Below are 24,746 nucleotides of genomic sequence, written 5' to 3' on the forward strand. Positions count from 1 at the left end.
CTGAATGTCAGTCTATTTTTCTCTTTCAGTTTAGGAAGCTTATAAAAGGTGCACTGAACCCCTACTTCTAAATTTGTGGATTCTCCCTCCTTGGGGAAGAGTTCCCACAGCCATGGGAACAGTGCATCTGCAAACACAAGCCTATTGTGTTAAACCTTATCAGAGGCGATGCCTAGCCTGAGGAACTGCTATCTAGATTCCCAACACAGAGGAATAATAAAGGTGTTTTCACCCCCTTCCAACCCCTTCTGGTCTGCAGGGGCTTTGAGAGCTCACATGACTTGCCTGAAGCTGCACAGGACCCTGTGCAAGGGCTCAGAAAAGTTAGAAACTAACCACAGAAAGATAGAAACTAACCACGACTTCACCAAGACTCACTGCAGTTTTACTCATCTTGACATTTTGTGTCTCAAAGGTCTTCCACTTAATACCAAAACAAATATTGCAATAATTCCTTGAAGTAACGTCAAAAAATTCCTTCATGTAAGCAACTGGCCTGGAAATTCAGAACAGGACTGAAGCACTGAGCTAGTCCGAGCTACTTAAGAGAACACCCAGCTATTACAAACTGTAAAGAACTGGCTTGAATTTCATTTCTCATCCCTGCACCCGTTTTTTATTCCAGATTTGCCTTAAAGGTTATCTATCTCTTTCTTCCTCATCCCTTACACTTAATCACACAGAAAACACTTCACAGCACATCTGCTCACCCAAACACACCCAAATGTTTAGCTAAATTCAGGGAAGCTGACCAACAGGGATGAACTCAATCAAATGCCAGAAAGATACCAAAACATGCCAGACACATCATCTTTCCTTGAAACAGAGAAACTGTTTCTATTTTAGTTCACCCACTTTCACATACTCTGCACGACACAGACTGCCATAACACACATCTCTTCAGCACTGATATCTATAACCAAAAATGTCAGGCGTTTCAGGTATCCACAGACAGCACCTATTTCCTAGGCTTATTATGGGCAGTACTAACACGTCAGGAATTCTGAGTATGTTTGGGTGAACTGACACCAGATCCAAAGTTAGGAGCTCCTCTACTACTAGTGTAAAACACACATGCCCAGAAAAAATGGCAAAAACAATGCTGGCATTTAGATAACACACACTCAAAGTCCAGAACTCTCAGACTACAAGTTCTTGCTATATAACAAATAACAAATGAGTTGCTGTATTTTAAAATCCTTTTGGGTATAGCAACACCACAACTTCACCAGAAATGTTTCAGAAACTTCCTGAAAAAGACATTGATCAATGAGGCAATGTATCTACCAGATACTGAAATTACTTCTGATAAGTTCTAGGAAGAACATCATAGCCTGTATTTCCTTTTTTTTACCCACAAATTCACTATCTAAGTGAGGACTACCTCACTTAGGGTATCTGAGCAAGGGAATTCACAGATTTTTAAATTACTGCTAGAAGGACTTTGTTCAAAGAAAATTACAGCCAAAATGTTTGGTTTTTTTGTTTTTTTAAAAACCAACAAAACAAAAAAAAAAAATTTAACTCCCAGTAAAAGCATTATTTGGGAACAAACCAACAAGAAGGTTAAATTTAATTAACCCTGTGCTGTGATCAAATTCACCCATGAGGAAATAGTTTGTAAGTGAAACCATGGCCAAACAAGCAAACAAACATTGATTACATCCTTTCTAACATGGAAAACAACTCGCTTTTCAATTTTGTAATAATAAGCAGAACTTCAAACAGCATGTCCCACTAACACAGAGCAAAGGTAAAAATAATCTATTAGGAAAACAGCACTAAAACTGTAGGAATAGGAATAGGAATTCACTGAGGAATACAGTTCAGATGCTCCAAATGGGGCAAACGGGAGAGTAAATCGCCCAGGGTAAGCATATTCTAGTATCCACCTCATGCTAGAGAAGTGCCAGAGTGCTCTGAAGGCAGCAGGAAAGCCCAGAGGATCCACCCCAGCAAATGCATGCAGAGGCAAGCTTCCTACTTACCCCACCGTATGCACCATGATCTCGTTTGCCACCTTAGTAGTTCCCAAGTATCCAGAATGTTATGTTTTTAGGGAATATTACAGCTGCTAGAGGAGACAGAGGCAAGCTGAGAAGCAGAGCTTTGCGAGAAGCCAGGCAGAGAGGGATGAATTTAAACCTTGGCTCAAGATGCTGTGTATTCTGCGTCTATCTTTAACTTCTAAATGATTTGGTTTCACATTCCTCTGAAGTCCTGCTGGCAGATGCCTCCGTGGAGCTTTACCAATCGCAGGCACCGGCTCCCTCTCCCCCTCTATCCCTCCCTCCCTCCCATCCTCCCAGGCTGCCACTCCACCCCCTCTGCCCCATCCCCACCTCTCCTCACTCTCCCTCTCTCACACACACACACCCAGACACACACACACACACACACAGACACAGACTCACAGACACAGACACACAGACACACAGACACACACACACACACACACACACAGACACAGACACACACACACAGACACACACACACACACGGGGTTGGCTGGCAGCGCTTCTCGGGCTTCCAGCCTCGCTGCCCGCCCCCGGCTGAGGGAGCGGCCCGCCCGCCGCGCTGCGGGCACCGGGCCGCGCGGAGCCTCCGGGAATCGGGGCAGCACCTGAAATCACAGCTTGTGCCCGCTCCGGCAGGTCCCCAGCCCCGGCGACACCGGACCGCGGTCCTTAACGGGACCCCTGGGGCGCATCGTCCGCAGGGGATCCCGGGCACGGCGAGCTGGAGGCCCGGGGCAAGCAGCAATTCACCCGCTGCAGGGCCGAGGCTCGGCAGAGACTCACATCCGCAGGCTCACAGCACTGCTGACTGAAGCACAGGGAGCTTTACCGAGAAGGGCACTTCAACAAAAACAAAAACAAACAAAAAAACCCACAAAAAAATCCCAACCCAAAATAAAATATATGATAAAAAAAGTTTGTACCGGATCTTGACTACAGAGCTTCCAAACTTCCACTCTTACTCCGCGGCTCTTTACAGTAGCAACGCGTTGCCATTTGTTTAGACTCTGAAGTAACAAGACTACAACTAATGATGGCATTCTAGGTGACTGAAGTAGGGAAAAAACTCCTTCCACGTAACTCAGAAACTCAGTATCGCTACCAGAGGTTGCTAGAGTTGACACAAACCCCTGACTCTAAAGACCAGCCTTTCGGAGCAGCAGATTTTAATGCCCAAATGCTATTCAGCTGAGTACTGCTTGCCATCAAGCCTGCCTTCTGTCAGACATGGGTGGGAGCGGAACAAGCCACAAGGCTTTATGTAAAATGTATGAATTATTGAACACTTTCAACAGGAAAATACCAATTGCCAGGCACACCAATTCAAACAGAGTAAGCTGGTAAATGTTTCTGGTTTCTTACAGTCTTCAGCCTTTGTCTGAGCTGCTGCCAAGAGGGGGTTGTAGGAAGCAGCCAAGCAAGCATCGAGCACAGGTTGGGGCAGAGGGGGCAAGGCCAAGCTGTGCCCGGAATCCCTTGGCCAAACACACGGTTTGAAAATGCCTTGGCAATGCCCCATTTAATGGAGCATTACACTTTTCAGAACGCTGGTGTTGAGAGGCTGGACTGATACAATAGTAAAAGTGATCAAGCATTTACTTCAGGCTAATGAAGGAAACTGGTAAAACTTGGAAAAGCCCCAAGGCGGGGGGGGGGGTAAAAAAATCAGCCAAAGGGCTGTATCATAGTGCATATTAAGAAAGTCTCCAGATGTCCTGCCTGCTTGATAGCATGCATAAAAATATGTGTTTGAGAACACATATAACATATATAGTCTGACGAAAAACTCCACAGTAATTTTCGTGGTCAGTCTGCACACACTGAAAGGCAAGAGCTCTTCTTAACCTGGATTAAACTCAGGTTTGTGGGCCTGGAAGTGTTGCCAGCAACACAGAAATATTAAATAACAAATCAGCTGACAACTCCTGAAAAGTTTAAAGATTTCTTTTGAATCACTAACGTTTGTTACTATTAGTAAAGCCAGACCCTAGTATGTTCAATACCTGCCTTCCAGAGCAGCTGAAAAACTCCAGCTAAACATGCCATGGACTTCCTGCCAGACGAGGGAAAATGTCACTTCACAGCTTTTCCTCAGGATTCCTGATACCACAGTTCAAGGCATGTGTCTATTTTTAGGTTGAGGAGCTGCACAAACTGCAGGAAAGCTGCCTTGTGTGGCACTCCTTTCTGACAGAGCCACCTCTAACACAGCTGGCTTACAAATCCCTCAGAACACAGAAAATCAGAGCCAGAAAACTCCCGTTCAAATGGTGCAATTTCACATAATGCAATAAGTACATCAAGTAATACTTTTTCCCAATTGTTTGTAAAGATGTCAGCCTTGAAGGGCAGATAATCACTAGAAGCAGAGACCAACTGCTAACATTAGGTTTTAAAAAGCACAGTGCTAAGATGCTCAGAGAGACAAAAGAACAAAGGAAAGTCTTTGTGCTTTTGTTGGCAGAGGGCTCCTTTCTAATTAGAGCAACAAGGAAGGAAGAAAGAAGCTCCCCGTGGAAGAAGGTGTGATGGACAAATGTGGTGATTCAGAAATGAAGTCATGAACAGGAAGGATTAGGACTGAGCTGTTTATAGGACTTCAGCCTACCTCTAGAGAGTGCTTAAGTGTTAGGCAAAACAATGGCAGGGAAATCCACGGAAGCACATCCACACTTTTATCTAAGCTTGTGTGTTTCCTTTAGTAGATACAGAGGGAAAAGGGATTTGGCTTTGAATCCTCTAAAAGGCTACTATTTGCTTCCCATGCCTCCTAAGAGTGTATTTAAAAACCTAGGAGTGTGGGGAGGGGAAGAGCTTTGAAAAATGATGCTGGAAGTTACTGGGAAACCTTGGATGTCAACATGGACAGCATGATCCCAATCCTATGAATGAGACAGTCAGAGGTCATATGTCCAAAATACCACATAAGCCAAAGGAGAAGACAAGTGTCCAGTTTCCTCTGATGAAGAGCTGTGCAGTAATACCAGCGTCTACAACACAGTGTACAGCTGCGAGATTTACCACTGCTGTGACAGGGAATACTACACTCTCAGCAGGGTCTGTTGCTTATAACCATCATCAACTGTAACAGATCTGTGACATTAGATTTGAGATCTATGAAAACATATTAATAGTAAGTTCTTGTGGAGGAGGGGGAGCTCGAGTTGGAGCTGGCATGGGAACAGACAAGGGAGTGGCAGAGAGGGGAGAGTAATTTGGTACCAGTGACAAGTGTAAAGAGGTAACATGTTTGGAATCATGTAACTTCCTACCATTCCCAATTTAGCCAAGTGCCTAAGAGGCATGATCTGTCCTTTCATGTTTAGCTATTTTTAATGTGCACAGAATTTGCTCTTTGTCTCCCCTTGTCTGTCAGTGTCTTCAATTCATTAGTCTTGGCAGTCTTAACATTTGGGCTTACTGGGACAAGCAACATCTACCCTACGGGCTCAATCCTTCTAGGTCTTACTCAAGAGTATTTCTGCTTTGGAATGATCTTGTTAATCTCTGCAGATATTTCAGCACAGGTTTGTTCACGAGTAAGAGCTCTGGCGTAGGGACTGTAATTGCATTGACAGGCATGCAGTTCCTGCCCATCACAATGGATTCAGCACTGTTTATTCAGTATTACTCAACCTGCACACCCCTCACTGCCCCAGCCGACCTCCAGCCAAGCCTACTCAGCTGCTTACTTACATCAAAGAGTTTGGCTAAGTGTTGATCCATGTGCTGCTTTTCTCTCCTGCCTACCACTTTTTTTTTTTTCCCCCTGAAGAGGTGGGGGACAGCTATTGCAGCAGTGGGGACAGGGGGATCGTGGTGGCAGCCCCCAAGCACCCACTCCCTTGCTGCCCCCCACCACGCAGCCTCCAGCACAGCAGGACACATCTGCCCTGGAAGGAAACCCAGGGGATGGACATGGGCTCACCCAGGGCAAAACACTGCCCTGGTGTTCCAGTGTGGAGTCTGACTGCTCTGGGCACAACACTCCTACCATTTCCATGAGCTCACTGGGTAATGGCAGGAAGCTCAGTCAAGGCAGTGTTCAGATGGGTGAGCTCTGCTATTTGCAAAACACATGCAAATTGTTTGAATTCTTAATAAGCATTAATACAGTAAATGGGGAATACACTTAGTACATAGTCTGCAATCAGTTTTGCAGCATCAGAAGATTTTCTGTGCTGGCTTTTCTGTTCTTGATTTCTATGTTTCTGTGATTCAAGTCATAGGGAAAGAAGGGAGATCATCCTTGGTCACAAACTGAAGCTTCAGGAACAAATCATATTTTCAGCCATTCCATTTTACTGAATAAAGGAAAAATCTATTTACTTTTGAACGTGTCTTTCCTTTTGCTATGTCTTGTATTGATACTTCTGGTAGGAGTTTTTGGTATGAACTCATGGCTTAAACAAGTATTTATCATCATATATAAGACTGTCACATCCAAGAGCCAGGATATAAAGACTTTGGCTTTATTTTTGTACAAAAGAGCAAAGGTTTAACATTAGTTATGAAGAGTTAAGCAACTTTTGAAAAACTCTGTGCCTTTGCCTTTACCAGATGCATTTTCAAGCTCACTTGAAAAATACCTAAGGGGAGAACTAGAAAAATTCTGGTTCCATTTACCTTAACACTATATACAGGAAAAATACTTTCTGTTAGGTGCCCAAACTGATCAGCAAAATTAGAATCTGAGATATGATAAAATGAAGAGAAACTTTTAAAAAATGAAGTTTTGTAGGTAAATGGATAATTTTACCAGACTGAAAAATATTTTTCTGAAAAGGTAAACAGGTAAACCTAAGCCCACACAAAGTGCTGAGGCCTGGAAAAGTCTTTCTGGACCTGGTAGTGCTCCTAGACAAATGAAAAGGCTGCTTTCAGACTTTCTAATATCATCTATTATTTGTTCTCTACCTGAAATCACTGAACTTTCAAGGTTTGAAGTGACAGCTATAGTTCATTTAAGTTGCTTGGTGAGCAGTGCACCTAATGAAGATTGTCTTCCTCAGGATTTATGATCCTCTGCTATTTATGCTTCCATAAACAGTAATCCCTGTTTCCTCTAAGCTCTCATGACCACTCCTGCCCCTCAGGATAGGAGAGCTGCCCACCTCTGTTTCCAGCTTCATGCAGCCAACCTGCACTGCCACCTTCATAATTATCCTTTTCATTTCCCCAAGCCTCCATGATTGTTCTTCTAGATACTGCCTTCAGCTTCCAGTATTCCCAACTCCCTTCCACCTCCTCTTCTGTATTTTCTCCCTACCTGTGGAAAAAGCAGAAAGCAGGCTGTGCAGCTTGATTCAGAGCTGTGTGTGCTCAGACTGAGCAGCCAGCACACATGGGAGCTGCTTTAGGAGGGGAATATTGCATGTCCTGTTCCTTTGGGTTGATATCTTGGATTCCACTTCAGGAGAGTCAAGGGGAATCAGTATAGCTGAGATTTCTTCCTAGGTGTTTAATTTAGCAGAAGGTGTCTAGTGAGTTCAAAACTACTGGCTGTGGCCAGGAGTGTGAGACAAACAAACATAGCATGATTGTATTCCCTCAAAAAACCAAACTCTGAAAATAAAATAAACAAACAGCCTACATGCCAGCTACAAAGATTCATGACACAGTCTTTGCTCCAGCAGGAGATGCTCTTTGTCTTCTCAATTATAAGAACCCTCTGCTGCTTTAAAGGCTTTATGTCTGGAATAACCAAGTATACAAAAGCTAGAGAGCTGTGCTAATTAACAGAGCTCATTGCAGCCTGTTCTTGAAGATGAAAAGTGCAATGCTTGTGAAAGATCGCAACACCAAAACTTGTCTTGTCACAACATTCACTGGAAAACAAAGTCCTTATCCCTGATTTTGATATTTTAATTACAGAAATGGCTCTGTTATCCTGTCTCACTTCAGCACCTTGGTTTCACTGAAATGCTAAATTCTGCACTGAAAATGGTTTCTAGTAAGTTTTTTTACAGAAATGCCATAAACCTTACCTCTTTCTATTTGCCTGGACAGACAACCTCAAGTTTTTTGTGGAAATTCAGCCACAGTGTGAAGTGTGCATGTAGACAGACATGACTGTGGCTGGAGTGACACACACACTTTTTTCAGAACTGGAAGAGGATAATCTATGAAACAGAGTCTCTGTTCAGCTGAGCTAAAGGTAGGAACGATCTCCTTTCATTCATCCCACATCCCACCAAAAACCACTCCTGCTCTCAAATAAAACGCATTTTATTTCACCCTCCAGATGAAAAACTTGAAGAAAAAAGGAAATTACTTTTTTTTTTTCCCACCATGAAGAAAAAAATGCACGGCTAGAACACAGAAGGAGGCCTGGAAGTCTCCAAAACTGCTAATGAGAGCTGGAGCATTAATATATAGGCCAACACCAGGAATCCCATGGGATCAGTTATGTAAAAGGCAGCAGCGCCTGACTTGCTCTCTGAAATGCATCAGTGCCCTGCAGGGCTGGGGAGGGAGGTGTCCCTGCACACATTTCAGTGCCCTGCAGGGCTGGGGAGGCAGGTGTCCCTGCACACATTTCAGTGTCCTGCAGGGCTGGGGAAGGAGGTGTCCCTGCACACATTTCAGTGCCCGGCAGGGCTGGGGAGGGAGGTGTCCCTGCACACATTTCAGTGCCCGGCAGGGCTGGGGAGGGAAGCGTCCCTGCACACATTTCAGTGCCCTGCAGGGCTGGGGAGGGAGGTGTCCCTGCACACATTTCAGTGCCCGGCAGGGCTGGGGAGGCAGGTGTCCCTGCACACATTTCAGTGCCCGGCAGGGCTGGGGAGGCAGGTGTCCCTGCACACATTTCAGTGCCCGGCAGGGCTGGGGAGGGAGGTGTCCCTGCACACATTTCAGTGCCCGGCAGGGCTGGGGAGGGAAGCGTCCCTGCACACATTTCAGTGCCCTGCAGGGCTGGGGAGGTAGGTGTCCCTGCACACATTTCAGTGCCCGGCAGGGCTGGGGAGGGAGGTGTCCCTGCACACATTTCAGTGCCCGGCAGGGCTGGGGAGGCAGGTGTCCCTGCTGTCCTTCCCCCCGTGTGCGCTGGCCCAGGGCAGCGCGGGTCCCGGGTCCCTGGCTCGGCGCGCCGCTGCTGCCGGGCACGGGACACAAGAGCGGGCAGGGCTCAGCGGCCCGAGGGCTGCGCTGGGCCGCAGCACGCAGGGAGGGCGAGAGCCTGGGAGAAGCCGGTCCTACTGCTCCCTCTGCTGTACCCATCCTGTGCAGAAATCCCAAATGCAGCGCGGAGAGCTCGATAAGGCACGGCAGCGCAGGCTTGGGGGAGAGACACGGTCGCCGGTGACGAGGCAGAAAGCAGCAGCACCCTCAGGAGATGGCATGGCGCGACCAAACCCAGCACATCTCCTTGGCTCTGCACCTGCCAGGCCTTCACCTGTGCTTCCAGAACGGTGCAGGGGAACAAAGGCTCTCCCTGGCACCATCGCCTCGCTGCGGCACACCCATTTAGATCACGATCCTTTCAGGATTCCGGGTGTCCGGGCCAGCCCCAGAGAAAGGCCCAGGAAGCTCCCTTGGCGTGGCAGCAACCAAGTCCCACATCAGGAATAACGGCAGCAACAACCAGTGTTGGAGTCAATGAGACAGGGGTCTCTCTGAATTCTTCAGAGAGAAATCAGAGTGCAGGGATTGAATTAAAACATTGAAGTATATTAAGCCACTCATACATAAAGTAGACATTTAAATTAGTAAGTTTTAGAGTGAGTTCTAATGCTTTTACTAAGTGAAAAGGTCTGGATTCCACAGTAGTAGTTCGAGTTCTAGTGAGGGTTGAAAACATACTGATATTTTCAGCAAGAGGCTCTAGGCCCATAGTAGTAGACAGGACTCAAGACATAACAGAGCTATAGTTAGAATACTGCATACATTTTTTAAATAGAACAAGATAGATTGTATGAGTAGTTGTATACGTAACCTGGTGTGCTAAGAAATTAAATTCTAATAGTTTAAGGAGTGGTGGTCTGAGTTTGCATCTTAGCTTGTTGGAAAAATCCTATATAAGAATATGTTGTTGCTTTTAGCCAATTGGCTTTTTAGCCACTTGCTTTTAGCCATTCGCGTATTGCCACTGCATTTGCCATTGCTTGTCTGTGCTTTTGAGACTGATGTGCTTTGAAATAAGATGTGCTTTGTAATAAATAACCTTTTCAACTATTAGATGCTTTGCTTATTTAAGATAACCCAACGAAACAGGAGTCTAAGAGCTCCAGAGCTGGTGCCTTAGAGCACTGGAGGTCAAAGAACCCCCACACCCCAGCAAAGGGGGAGAACAGCCCACCCCGAGTCACACCAGTGCCACATATAAACAACAGGGAGCACAGGGGAAAAAAAAAAAAAAAAGCAGAAAGGAAAGGGGGAAAGTGGCTTATGGTAATGAAGTCAATTACTCATGCAGTAATTAACAATCTGATTGTTCTAGAGAATGATTTTTTTCTAACCAAAAACCACCTGAGCACAACTGCAGTCAATAATCCCACCCAGTACCCTTATTTCTGAGGGTTGAGAATCTGGCAGAACTGGATACCACCTATGGAAGACATTAGCAGCTGCCATGAAAGCATTTATTTGAACATAGGGAAAACTTCTACCCCAAGGAAAATACATATTCTCAGATACTCAAACATTACAATGTGCTTTCTGCAATCTTCATAGCAATATTTCAGTTACTCCACACTTTCCTCTTAGCACTAATTTATGGTAATCCAAGCTAGAGAAGAAACCATTTCAAAGGAAGACATGTCTCTCAAGCACTTTTTCTCTGAGAAGGTGCACACTCATCAGAATAGAGAGGAATGATAAGAAGAATCAGCACCTTCAGGAAAAGTGGACATTTTCCATAATAAAAGAGGGGATGAAAAGCTCGAGTGCAAGGTTAGGGTTTTGAAAATTCAGCACTCATCTTAAACCTGCTGGAGAATCTCAGGAACTTTACACAACTTGTACCAGAAACAAAACAACCCTTCCTAACAGCAATATGAGACTAAAAAAAAATTAATCAGCGAGTTCCAGAAAGGCAGTATTAACAGAGAGACTGCATTCACTTTTTTTCTCCACACCCCAAGTATTATTTCTTCCTATATTACAGAACATCTACCAGCTAATGAAAATACAGTAAGCCAGACTTTATGATATAGCACGGTGATAAAATGAATTATATTTAAATGTCAATGGAATCTATGAAATAGAGCAAATTTGGAAGAAATCCATGCAGTAATTTTAAAGTTGTGCATAATTAGCATGGCATTTTCAAATGCATTTGGTCAAATTCATGACCTAATTCTGTTCTAAATTCTTTAATTTTAGTTTTTGCAAAGCTATATTAGCCATGCAATACTACAGTAGTATTAGAATGCTGCAGCAGTAGTGAGTTGTGCTGAAAAATTCTACCCTTAAATGAATGACTCCAGCAAAAGAATGGGACATGGCAATTTTGGGCAGAATGAAGCCCATTCTTTCCAAAGGCAGCGCTCCAGTTTTTCATAAATGCAAACAAATGCAGTTTGACCTCAGGACTGACACAATGTACCTTATTCCAACTGCCTAAGTAAATATGGCAAGAAGAAGCTGGACTGGAGATGAAAATACAAACCAAACAACTTCCAAGGGAAAACTGAGATACTGAAAAGCATTTTATTTGTAGTAAGCCCATAATAATTAGAGATCATTTTGACATTGTCCTGTTAAATCTCATGATGAACAGCCACAAATATACCAAGTGTGAGGCACAGAGACCAAGCACAGTCTGGTCATAACCTCACTGTGAGATGCCATAAAGCAGCTCCTTTTTATAGCATCTCCTTCCATCTCACTGAATTCATCATATTTATCCCCAAATAAAAGAAATTATGGGTTGGGTTTTTTTTTCCTTTGTTCAGAGAAGAACATGCTTTATCCAAGAGCTTCAGACATTCCAGTGTAAATTATTTGTACTTCTTGCTAGAGAAAGTCTTGCTCCAGGACTTTGTGACAACACTGACTACCTGAGGGAAATCAAATTAACAGCAGCTGAGACAGAACTATTAAAGGCATGTTTTCCCCTATGTACAATAGTCTGCTAACGTATCCACAGGCACAGAGAGAGTGAGGATAAAGCAAGGACATTTCTCTGAATCATCACTATCTTTCACATTACTGTCTATTCTTGTGAGGGAGCTGTGGATGCAGTGATATTGATAGGCACTGGGGTTCCTTGAGCCTCAACTCAAGCATGCAGATTTTACAGACATGCACACTAGGAAGACAGTAGCTTCCAATGTAAATCAAGCAAGCTTTTTGCTTACGACTACAGAGGTAACTGCAAGGTTGTTGCTAGTTGTGAGTGCAATGACAAGGAAGTGGTGCACCTAAAGCCTCTCCTCTGCCCTCATGCCCTCAGGAGGCACCATCCAGCCTCCAGAGGAGGAGATGGGTTTGGGATGGCACCCAGCCTCTTCCTGCACAACCTGCCAGGGCAAGATGCTCTCAAAGGAGCTGCACTCATGCCCCTGCATTAACTCCTGCTGCTCAGTGAGGGAGATGACATCTCTGCTCTTTCCAGACATGGGCAAAGACAGACACTAGCAAAATACTCCGAGTGGCAGGGTCCACATTTGTAACTGGGATTACCACTCTGAAATGCAGGCAGGAGACCACCACACCATGCCCATGCTGCTCAGGCATTACCAGAGAGGTCAGTGTGGCAGGGTTTGTTGTTAAACACCATGCTAGCAGTGGTGGAGACCAGGTCTCAGCTATGCCACAGGTTTGTTTTGTCAATTTAGGAATTCACACATTTACTTCCTCACTCCCACTTCTCATCTGCTTTGTCTGCATAGCCTTCAGTGGTTTTAAGGTGGGTGTCATGTTTCTAGGTGCTCACAGCAACTAAAACTCTGAGTACCTTTGACCTCCTAGCACTACTGGGGCTAAATATTGAAAACCGTTCAAGAAACATTTTTATTCCATTTAGTGAATGGAAAAAATAACGGAGTTGAAAGAAAAATGAACCTTGCTTCAAAAGCCTCTTTAATCAGCTCCAGAATCTGAACCAATGCTGAGCATAAAGATTTAAATTTGGCTTAATGAAAACTGAATAGACCAAAAAACAACAAAAGAAGTCTCTTTACAAAAGGTATGGATTTGACCCAGCCAGTAAATAATTAAAGCTCCTCTCTGTTCCCTTCCACTTTCTATTTTAAGGCTTTTCATTATATGGGATCAAAGTCAGCTCGAGTTGGAGAGAGTTAGACAAATCCATCACGGAGACAGAATGAATGTATGATCTCATCCCCTGTGACAGCAGCCCGACAGTACCACCTGTTTGAACTCGGCTCATACCACTTCTGATGACACTGGCAATGTCAAGCAAATCACTCGAAATTCAAGGGGGTGGGGGGAGCACTCTCCACCTAAGCAAACAAACCAACAAAGCTGTAAATCTGGCATGAGGAATGCTTACAGGCAGCCAGCGCTGCAAAAAGAGCAGCCACAGAAAGAGTTCAGACCCATGAACATAAATCACTCTGGGCCTCAGAAAATCAGTTATATGAAGAAAGACTGATTTCTGTTTGGAAAAAAGTTAAATAAGAGAGCAATGCAACACAGCTGTATAAAAATTATAAACATTAAAAAGAAGGGAAATTAAACATCCTAATTTATTTTCTCAAAATTAAAGAAAAATAATGCATTGAAGCCAGAAGACAAAATGATTAAGAGATATGAAAGACAAGCTAAACAGGGAGTTTAAAACTGACAGACAGATTTAATAGAGATTAAGAAAAATTCTGTTCTACCTTTTGGAACTTAAAATGTAAGTTTACCCTGTGGAGCTGTCTGCAGCATAATATAATTGGGACCAGAAAGGACTATAAAAGAAAATATTCATTAGATTGTTAATGAATACCTGCATGTTCCCATTAGAAACTCATCTGTTTTAAAAAGAAAACATAATCCTTAATGCACCTTGCTTTTTTAAGCAATAGAAGACAAACATTTATACTTCCTGACACAAACAATGATTAAGTGTCAGGAATTAAGACATCACCCTTAAGGGGAATCCCCAAGGATTAAGAAAATCCCCCTCTTGTCACATTATTCCGGAACTGTCAGCTGGCCAGTTCCTGAGTACTGTCAGGAACAATGTCCTGGCCCAGATCCAACACACCAATGTTTGGTTAACACTACAGTTCAGTCAAATGATTTGTCTAAAATGCTTGTTTAAGGAAAAAGATGACAGCACTGTGAGTGTACTCATTAAGCTTTGTGTTCTAAACCATTTTTTGCTCTGACTGCCAGTAGCTAGAAGCACTTTAAGATGAAGGCAGCAAGCATACATCAACTCTACTTGGTTTGGTGTATAAAACCACTTTGGTCTAGACCTGGGTCAAGATGCACTATTTCCCTTCTTTGAGCTGCTTGATGTGTTCAATACAAACTTGACTTCAGGTCTGCCACTGCACCAGGCACATTTGCAGTTCTAGGAGTTGCAGGATATTCTGGCTGATTAAACTTGCAAACTACACAGATATGAGAGTCAAACTGTAAAGTTATTTCAGATATAAAAAAACCCTCACTGCTGTGAAATTTATGCCATTTTCTTCTCAGTCTACTAAGATGAAAACAAGGAAGCAGTTTAGCACTTCAGTAGCTGAAAGAGCTATTTCAAAATGTGCTCTAGATTAAGACTGCATGGCAGGACCTTTTCCCAGTAAAAAAACTTACTCTGGGGATGAGTAGAGGCTCCCAACAACAGTGTTCTTTTCGGTGAGCTCATTAGCACCTGATGTGTAGGAACATCTTTAATTATGTGATTTTCCCAACTACCTTGAAATGGCCCTTTAATCAATCTCATAACATTCTCTTCATTTGGTACCAAACAGATAAATAAACCAATGCTATTCAGGCCCAAAAGCTCTTCAAATGAAGGAGGAAAAAAAAAAGCCTGTATTAAAAAAAATTAGCTTGGAAATGTTTTGATGCTCTATGTGGGAGTTAGCTGTATGCAGAATTGAACTGTGTTTTCTTGGTTTAGCTGAACTAAGCTGTACTGACAAGAGCATGCTGAATTAGATCCGGTTGTAACCCGAGGTGAACCTGCAGGGTAAACCTTACGTCACTGTATTGCTGCAGTTCTTTCTTTTTTCCACAAGCAAATGTGGCTCACTTCCCTCAGTCTCTGAAATGCCATATCGTGTGTGCTGGCCATGGGGTAGAAGTCTAAATAGAGCATGTTTGGATTTATTCACTTCAGGCCTCTGGGAACGGAACTGAGCTACTGAAATAAGACTACAAAAGGCACGAAGGAGGCAAATGTGAATGTAACGGGGTATTAGAATGCACCCTGTATTTAAAGACATTTACCCACAATTCTGATTTGTACTTTTGGGCTTTTGCCTACCCAAGGCAAAACCAGCATTATGTTTCTCTCTCAAAGCCACACAGGGATGTCTTATCTTGCACTGTAGGGTAACTGACCCAAACAGGTGACAACGCCAAGCCCATCCTGGCACAGTAACAAATACTTAATTTCTAGAGCACCATCCACCAACTTTGCAGGACAAGATATAACTCTCTTCCAAGAGCCTGGCAACTCCTTAGCATGAAGGACAATGAGGACATATGGTACATGGCATGACAATCCCCTCTGCCAAGCTTCCATGACCACATTGCTGCTTCAGAGACCTAACTGAGCAGACAGAACTGTTTAAGTTCTGCCTTACAGCCAGGCCTACAAAACGTGCTCTGTGTTCCACCTTCAGGCACTACTCTCTCTCTGCCAGAACCAGCTGGAAGCCTTGGTGGCACAAGGTAGGGAGGTGGGCACGTAATCCTCTGTTATCTCACTGCCTGATGGCTCCTTTCTTTGCTAGCTTTATCCCTGATGTTCTGTGGCATAGCAGACCACATAGGAGCCCTCCCTGAATTAATCCATATACCTGGAGAAAAAGCAGCTCTATTTGCAATTGCACTAGATAGGCAATAGACCACTGTCTACAACACAGGCTCTGAAGCCCTTACCTGCAGCCCCTGAAAGGTGTCCTCTGCCTGCTCAGCTGGAATGGTAGGACACTGTAAAAGGTTTTTGCTTTCTTAAGTGCTATGGTGCTAAAATGTAATTTTCCAACTGTGTATAACCATTTTTTAAAAGAAATTCAGGTATGACCTTGATAATGATTTTTCTTCAGCTCGTATGCAATGGAGATGTTCTAGAGACACCATGATTTCACTTAATAAAAATATAAATCTCCATATAATTTCATCACTTCAGGCCTTGAGTAACTGGAAATCCTCCTCCTACAGAATTTGTCATGATTTCCTCTCTTTGAGTTCAATGCAAGAAGTGCACAGCTAAATTATGCAGGACTATAAACTTACATAACTGTTTGTAAGATAGAAGCACATAAAAAATAAAGGAGCCTTAATAGTAAGGAATGCAGAAAAGTCCAACATAGAACTGAGGAAAAAAAATTATTTATCATTTGTTCTTCAAGTAGACAGGTTTACTAGTATTTAAATAGTATAAAGAGAAATCAATCTGAGAATGTACTGTCATTTCCTTAGACATATGGAAACAAAGAGCTGGCAGAACAAATCATGAAGCAGCTACCTGAACAAACATAAATATAATATGCAGAAAGGTGTGTTAAGAAATCACCCATTTCTTGTCTTAGGTGTATTTACATTAAGAGATCACCCATCTCTTGCCTTAGTTTTCCCTCTTGAACAGCAGTCGTGTGAGGAAGGAAGCACCAAAGGGGATGCACCCACATGGCTCACTGACACCACTTGCACACAATCTTGAGTATCAGGCATCCACAGTAAGCATATGCAATTCCTTTCACTGTCTGCCTACCAGGAGTTCCTCAACAGTCTACCCCTTAAGCCTTTTTTGTAGTTTGCATTCTCCTTTTCTTGGAGCAGAGTCTCACATTACCAGGCAGCCTTCTACTCTCAATGCAAGAATTGGGAGGGAAATAAAATCCATCAATCCTCTGCCTAGTTTAGTAAATCCCTCTCACACTGTTCATCATTCCCTGTGGTCCTGCAACTCGAGCTGTGGCTCTCTGCTTGTGGGGCTCTTTAATCCTTTAGCTTTCTATCTGGATGCTCAATTTGCCCAACCCCTGGTCTCCTTTTCTAAGTCCCTGGTAAGGGTCTTTGCTCTCACTTGTGGTTTTTTTCTCTCCTGCCTCTGCTGAAACAGCAAAGAGCCTTTTACAAGGTCATGTATGTACACTCCTTATAGTTAGGTGTTCTTTGGCTTACAATGAAAGCCACAGGACAGCACAAATGAACCTGAAAGGGTTCAGGATGCAAGGCACTGTTGTAAAAATTATACTTGGATACAACCAGAAAGGGGGTGAAAAGTGGATTCCTCAGCATATGACAGCTTTTCAGCATACTCCAAGCATGTGCATTTGGAAAGTCTTGCTGCTGCTTCTCACACAGATAACAGTTTGCAGCTCTCTTGCACTGTTCTCCCATTAGGTGTGTGAATGAAGCATAGAAACAATTTATTGCCTCCACTCTCACAAAAGAATTAAATTAAAAATAGCAGTATGGCATCACTTTTAACAGGGCAGTAAAACAGAACTATAATGGTGCAGGCTTGCTCCTTCCCTCCTGTACCAAATCCTGTAGTGGGAGGGAGGTTGCAGCTCTGCTTGGGATCCTTCTACTACATTTTGGCCTGAGAAAAGATTTGTTGAGAGGGAGGTCACTGTGGGGTAAGTGCCAAAACCCATGTCTGTACTACTCTTGGTCCTCAGGCCGTTTGGTTGCAGGAGCTGATGATCTGTTTTGCTGTTCCATCTTGCTGGCAGCCCATTTCCATGGTGATGCTCTTCCAGAGAGACCTGCCAGCCAAGCAGCATGGAGATCCATTTTGTTGAGAAAGCTTCTCAATTTATAGCAGCTTCACTGTAAACCTAATACAGGTTGCTACTTTTTAATTTTCACTTTCCCAGGGGCAGACAGTGGTACCAATATCCAGTTTGCCCATTTCTTTTCTATCTTACAATATGTTACAAGTCTGCACTTCAGGACACTGAGGGGCTAGCAAAATAGCAGGACATGGCTTGTACTGCTGATATCCATTTCATACAACTACATTTTTTCAAAACCACTGAGCATCAGTCAGGTCCATGGAAAACTGAAAACAACAATCTGAGCTTTAAAAACCCAAGAGACTAAAGATGTCTGTGTTATGCAAGTAATACTCAGCTATCAAAGCTCTTCAGTTGCTCCCTAAGATACACAACACTCTGCTTACTGTTGGATTTCAACAATGCACAAAAATACTTATCTACATATCTTAAACTGCTGTCAGATCTAGATGAATGTTACTGGGGCTAAAATAAGGAACAGAAACAACCTGTAGAGGAATATGATGTTTTGGCTTATTTAAATTTAACACTTTATACTTAAGGATATATTTGGCCCCTGGTATTTAAGGATTTTCTCCACAGAACACTCATTAAGTCCTACAAGGAATGTATCTGTGCCATTTCCATCAATACTACTGGATTTACAGGTGAATGAAGATTCTCCCCTGGGTTCACAACTCCAGCACAAAAGCCCTCGGCTTCACAGAAGACAACAGATGCGCGGAGGAGTATCAAGGACAGAGGAGCTACCCAGAGATACTTCTCTGGAGCTTTTCAAACAGCACTTGGAGGAGATGCTTGCCCTCTGCAAAGAGGCTGCCATAGAGGAAGATTTGGGAGCAGGCTAGGGGCTGGATCACAGGACCCAGCAGTCCACAAGTCCCAAGCACAGAATTGCCAGCAGCAGCTGACTCCAACCATGAAAACAGCAGTGGAAGAGCCAACCCAAAGTGTTAAATCTCTTCTAGCCCTTGGTCAGTGATCTGCTCAAATACTACTCTGCACACATTTTGTCATGCAGGAGTGGTGACCCTCTCTGAAAATTTCATGCTATGCATAAGAAAGCCCTTTAACATGCTTCCTATAGTTTTATGTGCAAATGCCTAGAGCTTTTCTATCTAATACATACATAAATTAAACTTCTGTGACTGTGAGTTTTGTTACTAGGAAAAAACCCTGTGAAACAACTGAGTTTTTCTAATGCTTCTGCCACATGTGGAGTAAGCACTATTGTGAGAGCTGTGTGCTTAGAATGTGTTAATTGCCAGGTCCCAGGAGCATTCCCTTTAGCCCATTCCACATCTTCTTATATAATAGCCTTTACCATATTGTGATGAGAGTCACAGACCGATATTTTGGAAGTTTAAGCTTATAGCATAATCATTAAATATAAAGTCATTTTAAAATAATATTCTGCTGTGGCTTACTACAATTCTACATCAGTAGCAAGTATTTACCTACCAAATACTTTTCCTATGATGAAAAAGGTCCTTTTCACTAGAACACAAGCATACTCAAGAACACAAGATAACAAGATAATGAAGATGGCAATTACAGATTTATTTGTACCTATATCCTAAAACCTTCTCAGCTGCCATTTATTAAAAAAATATTATGAAGAAGCCAAAGAACACTACAAATTCAACCCTTTAGTGCTCTGTTTTACATCACTGTTGGACAAACAGCATTAGGACATGAAAGCCATTAACCTTTTTTGTTGAGGGTCATTGCATTTATGACATGACAGACGTACCAGCATACACTTAATTGTAAAGGCTGTTTGCACATAAAATAACCAAATGGTCAAACTAAAACAGCTTCCCAAACTCTGCATCTGTAGTCTATATATTGCTCTCAAAAACTTCCATGTCAACTTCCTAGTAAGAGCTTAGAACAGTTTTCAAATTCATAGAAGTTTAGAGAAAGGAAATAGGTGAAGAAATTGTTTTTTCTATCCAAAAAAATTACATTTTATTAGTATGCGACAGAATTAATTTCTTCCTTTGTAAAAAAAGTCTGTTTTTCTTTATACATCCAGATCGGCAAATGCTTTTATTGTTCCACTGAGCTGTTCCATAATATCTTAAGAAGAAATTTTCTGGGGGCAAACTAAGAGAGCAAATTACTTTAAAAGTAATTTTTCCTGAACCATTTTGTATTTTAAATTGTAGATAAACATGTCTTCACAACTGCTCTTCTCAATTTGACCCTTTCCCTCATACCTCCAATGATGTCATTGTCCTGTATCTTAATTTCTCACTGCACTGAGGTCACAAATTTTTATTACCCAACTTCACCACAGAATCTGAGGATCAAGACATGACATCAGAACACGACAGCTATGTCTCCTGGTTAGAAATCTCAGCTCTCTACAGTCTTGCAGACATTTCTTCTGCTTTTGTTTTATGTTTTCTCAAAGCCACTGAATTATTCATCTGTCAACATAAATGTAGAGTTCATCATATAAATATGCAAAGTCACCATTTTAGAGCAGACATCCAAGGACAAATTCATATAAAGGCTTTTTATAGATTATTAAACCTGCACAGCAAAAGACACAATATACCACAAATGCAGTAGTATATAGTAGGACTGAAGTTGAATGTAACCTCCGAGTAGAGCAGCATTGCAGCCTACTCTCTGCTATACTACTTTTTACAGTGTGGCTTCTTTCTGATTTGCAAAGCCAGTTCCTGCTTCTTGCCTCAGTTGATACAATCCCAAAAGTGACATTCATCTCAGCAAACTATTAGACTGTGCTATTTCTCTGTACTAATATTTGCTTTTCATGCAGAGCAGATACTTCCTAACAGGTATTTTCAACCTGGACTATCTCTTGGCAAGAAATCTACAGATCTGAGTGAGACAACAGTAAGGTAGATCCAAATACTCCCAAAACACCCAGTCAGTATTTTTACCATTACAGCATGGATACTGTTAAGACTGCTAAATATAGGGAATTTACGTATGTTCTGCTTACCTAGACTTCAGTGAGAATAAAGGGGACACAGGACTTATTTGTCAGTGCTTAATTTACTACATGAATTTTATGCATGGTCAGTTATACTACATAAAATAATCCTAATGCTGGTTCATGCATTTTGCAGTCAGCTTTATCAGATAAAGTCTGAAGAGTCAATTATAATTTAGAAAGAACAATTACTTTTTAAATAACAGCTTGAGTTAACAAAAGGAACAGATTCATCACTCACTGGCAATAAGACCATATTCTAGGTAAAGACAGCCTGAGCAGCTAAGCCATGGAAAAACCTGTTCAAAAACTCAACATTTGACAGCAGTTCTCATAATAGATTCACAGTAACCTTAGCAATGTCAATTCGAGAAAATATTGGGGCAAATCCCAAAAGACTGATTTAGTTTTGATTTTCATTTAACTCTGTTTTTACAGACCAAAATCACACACTGGCTTTTGAAAAGGAGTGAAGATAGTACACTAGGATTTCCTATATCAGAACACAGTGTCTCCTTTCCATTACCTGCAAGTAACCTGAAAAAGACAGAAGTTAGGATGGCCAGTTTATATTAACTGTACGATCTGTATGATCATCTTATCTCTTATTGCTCTCATGTCTTCCCTGGATATTTAGACAGGAACATTGAATACACCAAAACAACAGGAGATGTCATTTGCAGTCTTCTCACTGGCTTCAAAGGCCTGATAAGCTGGCCATTTGAGATGTAAATATTTCAAGAAGTGAGACATACTGTTAAGCAAAGAGCAGAGCTGTGTTTGCCATCTTACTCTCTGCATTGTATTTATTTCGTGCTCCATACTCACGACTACAGAACATGTTCTGTAAAATCAAGTTCTGTTTATCCTCAGAAAACACCTCCTTTTCAAAATCCTTGAATTCTACTGTAAGCATTTCCTAGGGAAATACTATTATATAAAACATTGACACTTCCTGGAAATGAATGACAGATCCTTAATAAACTGACAAACTCAAAATTTTAGAACAAGCTCTCTAACCTGCTATACCAGCTGGCATCCAGTGTACAATATCATGGCTGACACTTTGTCCCAAGCAGAAGATGGAGTTTTGTGAACTAGAATTACATAAGAAACTCAGCAGAAAAAGGGCTGGCAGTTAGGACAAGGTCAGTGCAACACAGTCCAAGAGAGAGTGAAAAGAAATGGATGCTGGAATCATGCAAGAAAGCATGCATGAAAGCTGTTAATGAGATCTAAAGTTTGCAAGGAAATTAATGATGACAAATTTCACAGCAGAAGTGTGGATACAAGACTTGTGCAGCATTCTGTTCAGCAGAGCCACTTAAGTACATGTACTTAGAGGAAGGTACTGTAAAGCCACACATTTAAGCCAGATTTTATTCCTAAATGCAGAATCCAGCAACACAAACCTGTTTTGAGTTACTTCCACTTAAGAATTACTTTTTTTATTAAACTGATACCTACGGACAATAGGTTTAAAGTCAGGTGAATGAGTGATGAGTTCTGATACAACTTGAGCTAAGCTATTTTCTCTTATCTGAGGTGACAATGATCACTTGAATGCAAAGCAGAAAAGCATACCTTAGACCACTACCTTGTACCACACACTTGTGATAAGCAGCAAGTGCTCTTCATCCATTTCAGGGCAGAACTGCAAGGCAGCACAAGCCAACACTGTCTTGGGTTTAAAGTTTGTGCTGAAAAATCTTGGGGAAGCTCAAATGGGACTGTAAATTCCATTAGGAAACTGAAAATTCTTCAACTGCCTGAAGTATCCTACCAATCCTCTAGATAAACTAGAAAACTCAAATCAAAATCGATGTCTACATGAGGTTTTACTTTAACTCTGTCTACTTAATTCAGGTAAATGCAACCATTATTTTCACAAAGTGGCCTAGGAAATCAACTTTCAGCTCACATGAAGCTTTTAGCTGTTGTTTGTAATTACTTCTGGAGCTCTTGCAAAGACGTGTTGGTTTAAAATGAACCAATTTTAGCAGTTTTATTGCCTTACTACTACTAAACACAGGCCTATATAGATTAAGTTTTACCTGTTCGTATATGTTTATAGTAGCTGAAAATAAACAAGACACGTTTGCAGGGTGCAAGGCTTAAATTTCAAAGTGAAAACATGGGAAAATGCACAGAAGACGCTAATTAGAGCAGTGAAATAAAGTTAATAAAAGAAAAAATAATACCAGGAAATGAGTATCTTTCTTAACAGCAGATCTGTTAATGCTCTGGAACATTTTTCTAAGGGAAGCAGTGGGAGCTCCATTACTTCGATAATTTAAAATTAGACTGACAAAAAAGTAGCAAATGTACAGCACAATAAAGAGTAATTCCATACAGGAAGGGGAATGAAGTAGGTGACTAATAAGTCTTTCTTTCTAACAGCTATGAATCATACAAGTGCAGTGGTGGCTTGTATAGAAGCTGGAGTCTCCATACACAGATGGCAATGCAAACTGATAACTCTCACACAGTACTTGCTGGTAATGGTTGGAGGATCCAATTCTTCAAATATCATAAACTACCAATACACATTATTAGACTATATGCCTAAATTCTACAGAGCTTCCTAAAGCATGCTTTACTTACCACCCTCTCTCCCCCAAACAACAGAAGTTTCATTATTGCATGCACACTCATTTTGCTGGGACAGAACTTCCATAGCTAAAAGCTACTGGAGCTACTTTATGAACTCAGTGTTTTACATGTAACCAGGGTAAGAATTTTTGGTCTCAGGTCACACCATGTTTTACTTGAGTTCAATTAATTCTCTATTTGAAGGCGTATTTAAAACAAACATTTGATCTGTTGAGTATGAGTTCAGTATTTCCTGATCAAAGTTGAGAGAAAGAATGAAACACAGGCTTTTTATTTGATTCTTCTGTTTTCCAATATTTTCTCAAGTACTGTAGACAGACAAGTGTTATTTGAACTAATCTTTCCAGGCCATGCTGTTTGACCCAGGTGCTTTTTTGCCACTCAAGCCTTCACAAGGGCTGTGCCATGACAGTGACATGCTGCTCAGAGCACAGACCGGGGGTTAAACATTCACCACTGCAAATCAAAAGAGGCAAAAGTAACAGTTTAAACTATATATAGGACAGTATCTTTGATAAATATGAACATGATGTGCTTTAATTTTTTTAAAAAGTGAGGCTGTCCATTAAAAAGGGTATTGTAAAGCACTTTTTGCAAAAGGATCACAGAAAGTGAAACTTACTACGATGCCTATTCTGCTTTTTAAACAATCATCTCCAACTACAAATTTGTAAACAATGTATCAGAGAACAAAGGCAGTAATTTTCCACAAACCCTGTTTAGGAATTAGGAAGAGTAGGAGACTATGTTCAAATATTTTTAAATCTTGTATTTCACCATTTTTGGAAAAAAAGAAAACTCATTAAAAAACCAAACCAACCAACCTCCATGTTTCTTCAAGATCCTGTCATTGGAGCAGGCTGAGGATGGTCTACCACACATGTTGTCTGGATGGAAAGTAGCTTAACAATAGGAGAAGAGTAGCAACAAGTGCTACTTACTACACTTTGGACACAATCTGTTTCCTTTGCTGGCAGGTTACTTTGCCTTCCCAGTCTCTTCCCAAAGAGTCTAAGCTGTCTGGAATATTATTTTCCAATCACCTTGAGTGACTATGCCTGTGTGTCACTGTTCAAACAACTTAATGATCAGAAAATGATTCAGGTTTGGTATTGGAATCAGCTTAGATGATGCAGGGGTACTACTGTGGATGCAGTATAGCATAAAGTACAAAATTCTGGTTTTCATTATCACAGGAAAACACATACCAGCATATAGCAACTAAATAGTAGTCTTTTCCTTCTTGCATTCTCACAGTAG

At 41.8% G+C, this 24,746-nt stretch overlaps 1 protein-coding gene across 8 annotated transcripts in view; it reads right to left on the bottom strand.

The window, feature by feature from the left end:
- Positions 1 to 24,746, bottom strand: part of DTNA (dystrobrevin alpha) — a 220,473-nt gene that overhangs the window by 175,324 nt on the left and 20,403 nt on the right. For 2 of the 8 annotated variants that reach the window (XM_056484550.1, XM_056484552.1), the window contains exon 1: positions 1,989 to 2,196. The exons of 2 other annotated variants lie outside the window; for them this stretch is intronic. In XM_056484550.1, the coding sequence (XP_056340525.1) occupies positions 1,989 to 2,005 (17 nt within the window). In that variant the 5' untranslated portion in view covers positions 2,006 to 2,196. Of the gene's footprint in view, positions 1 to 1,988; positions 2,198 to 24,746 lie in introns of those variants that run through there. 4 more of the 8 variants (XM_056484556.1, XM_056484553.1, XM_056484549.1 and 1 more) reach the window with 3 other exon arrangements.

Source organism: Oenanthe melanoleuca, chromosome 2, assembly GCF_029582105.1.
Source record: "Oenanthe melanoleuca isolate GR-GAL-2019-014 chromosome 2, OMel1.0, whole genome shotgun sequence".
NCBI classification, from domain to species: domain Eukaryota; kingdom Metazoa; phylum Chordata; class Aves; order Passeriformes; family Muscicapidae; genus Oenanthe; species Oenanthe melanoleuca.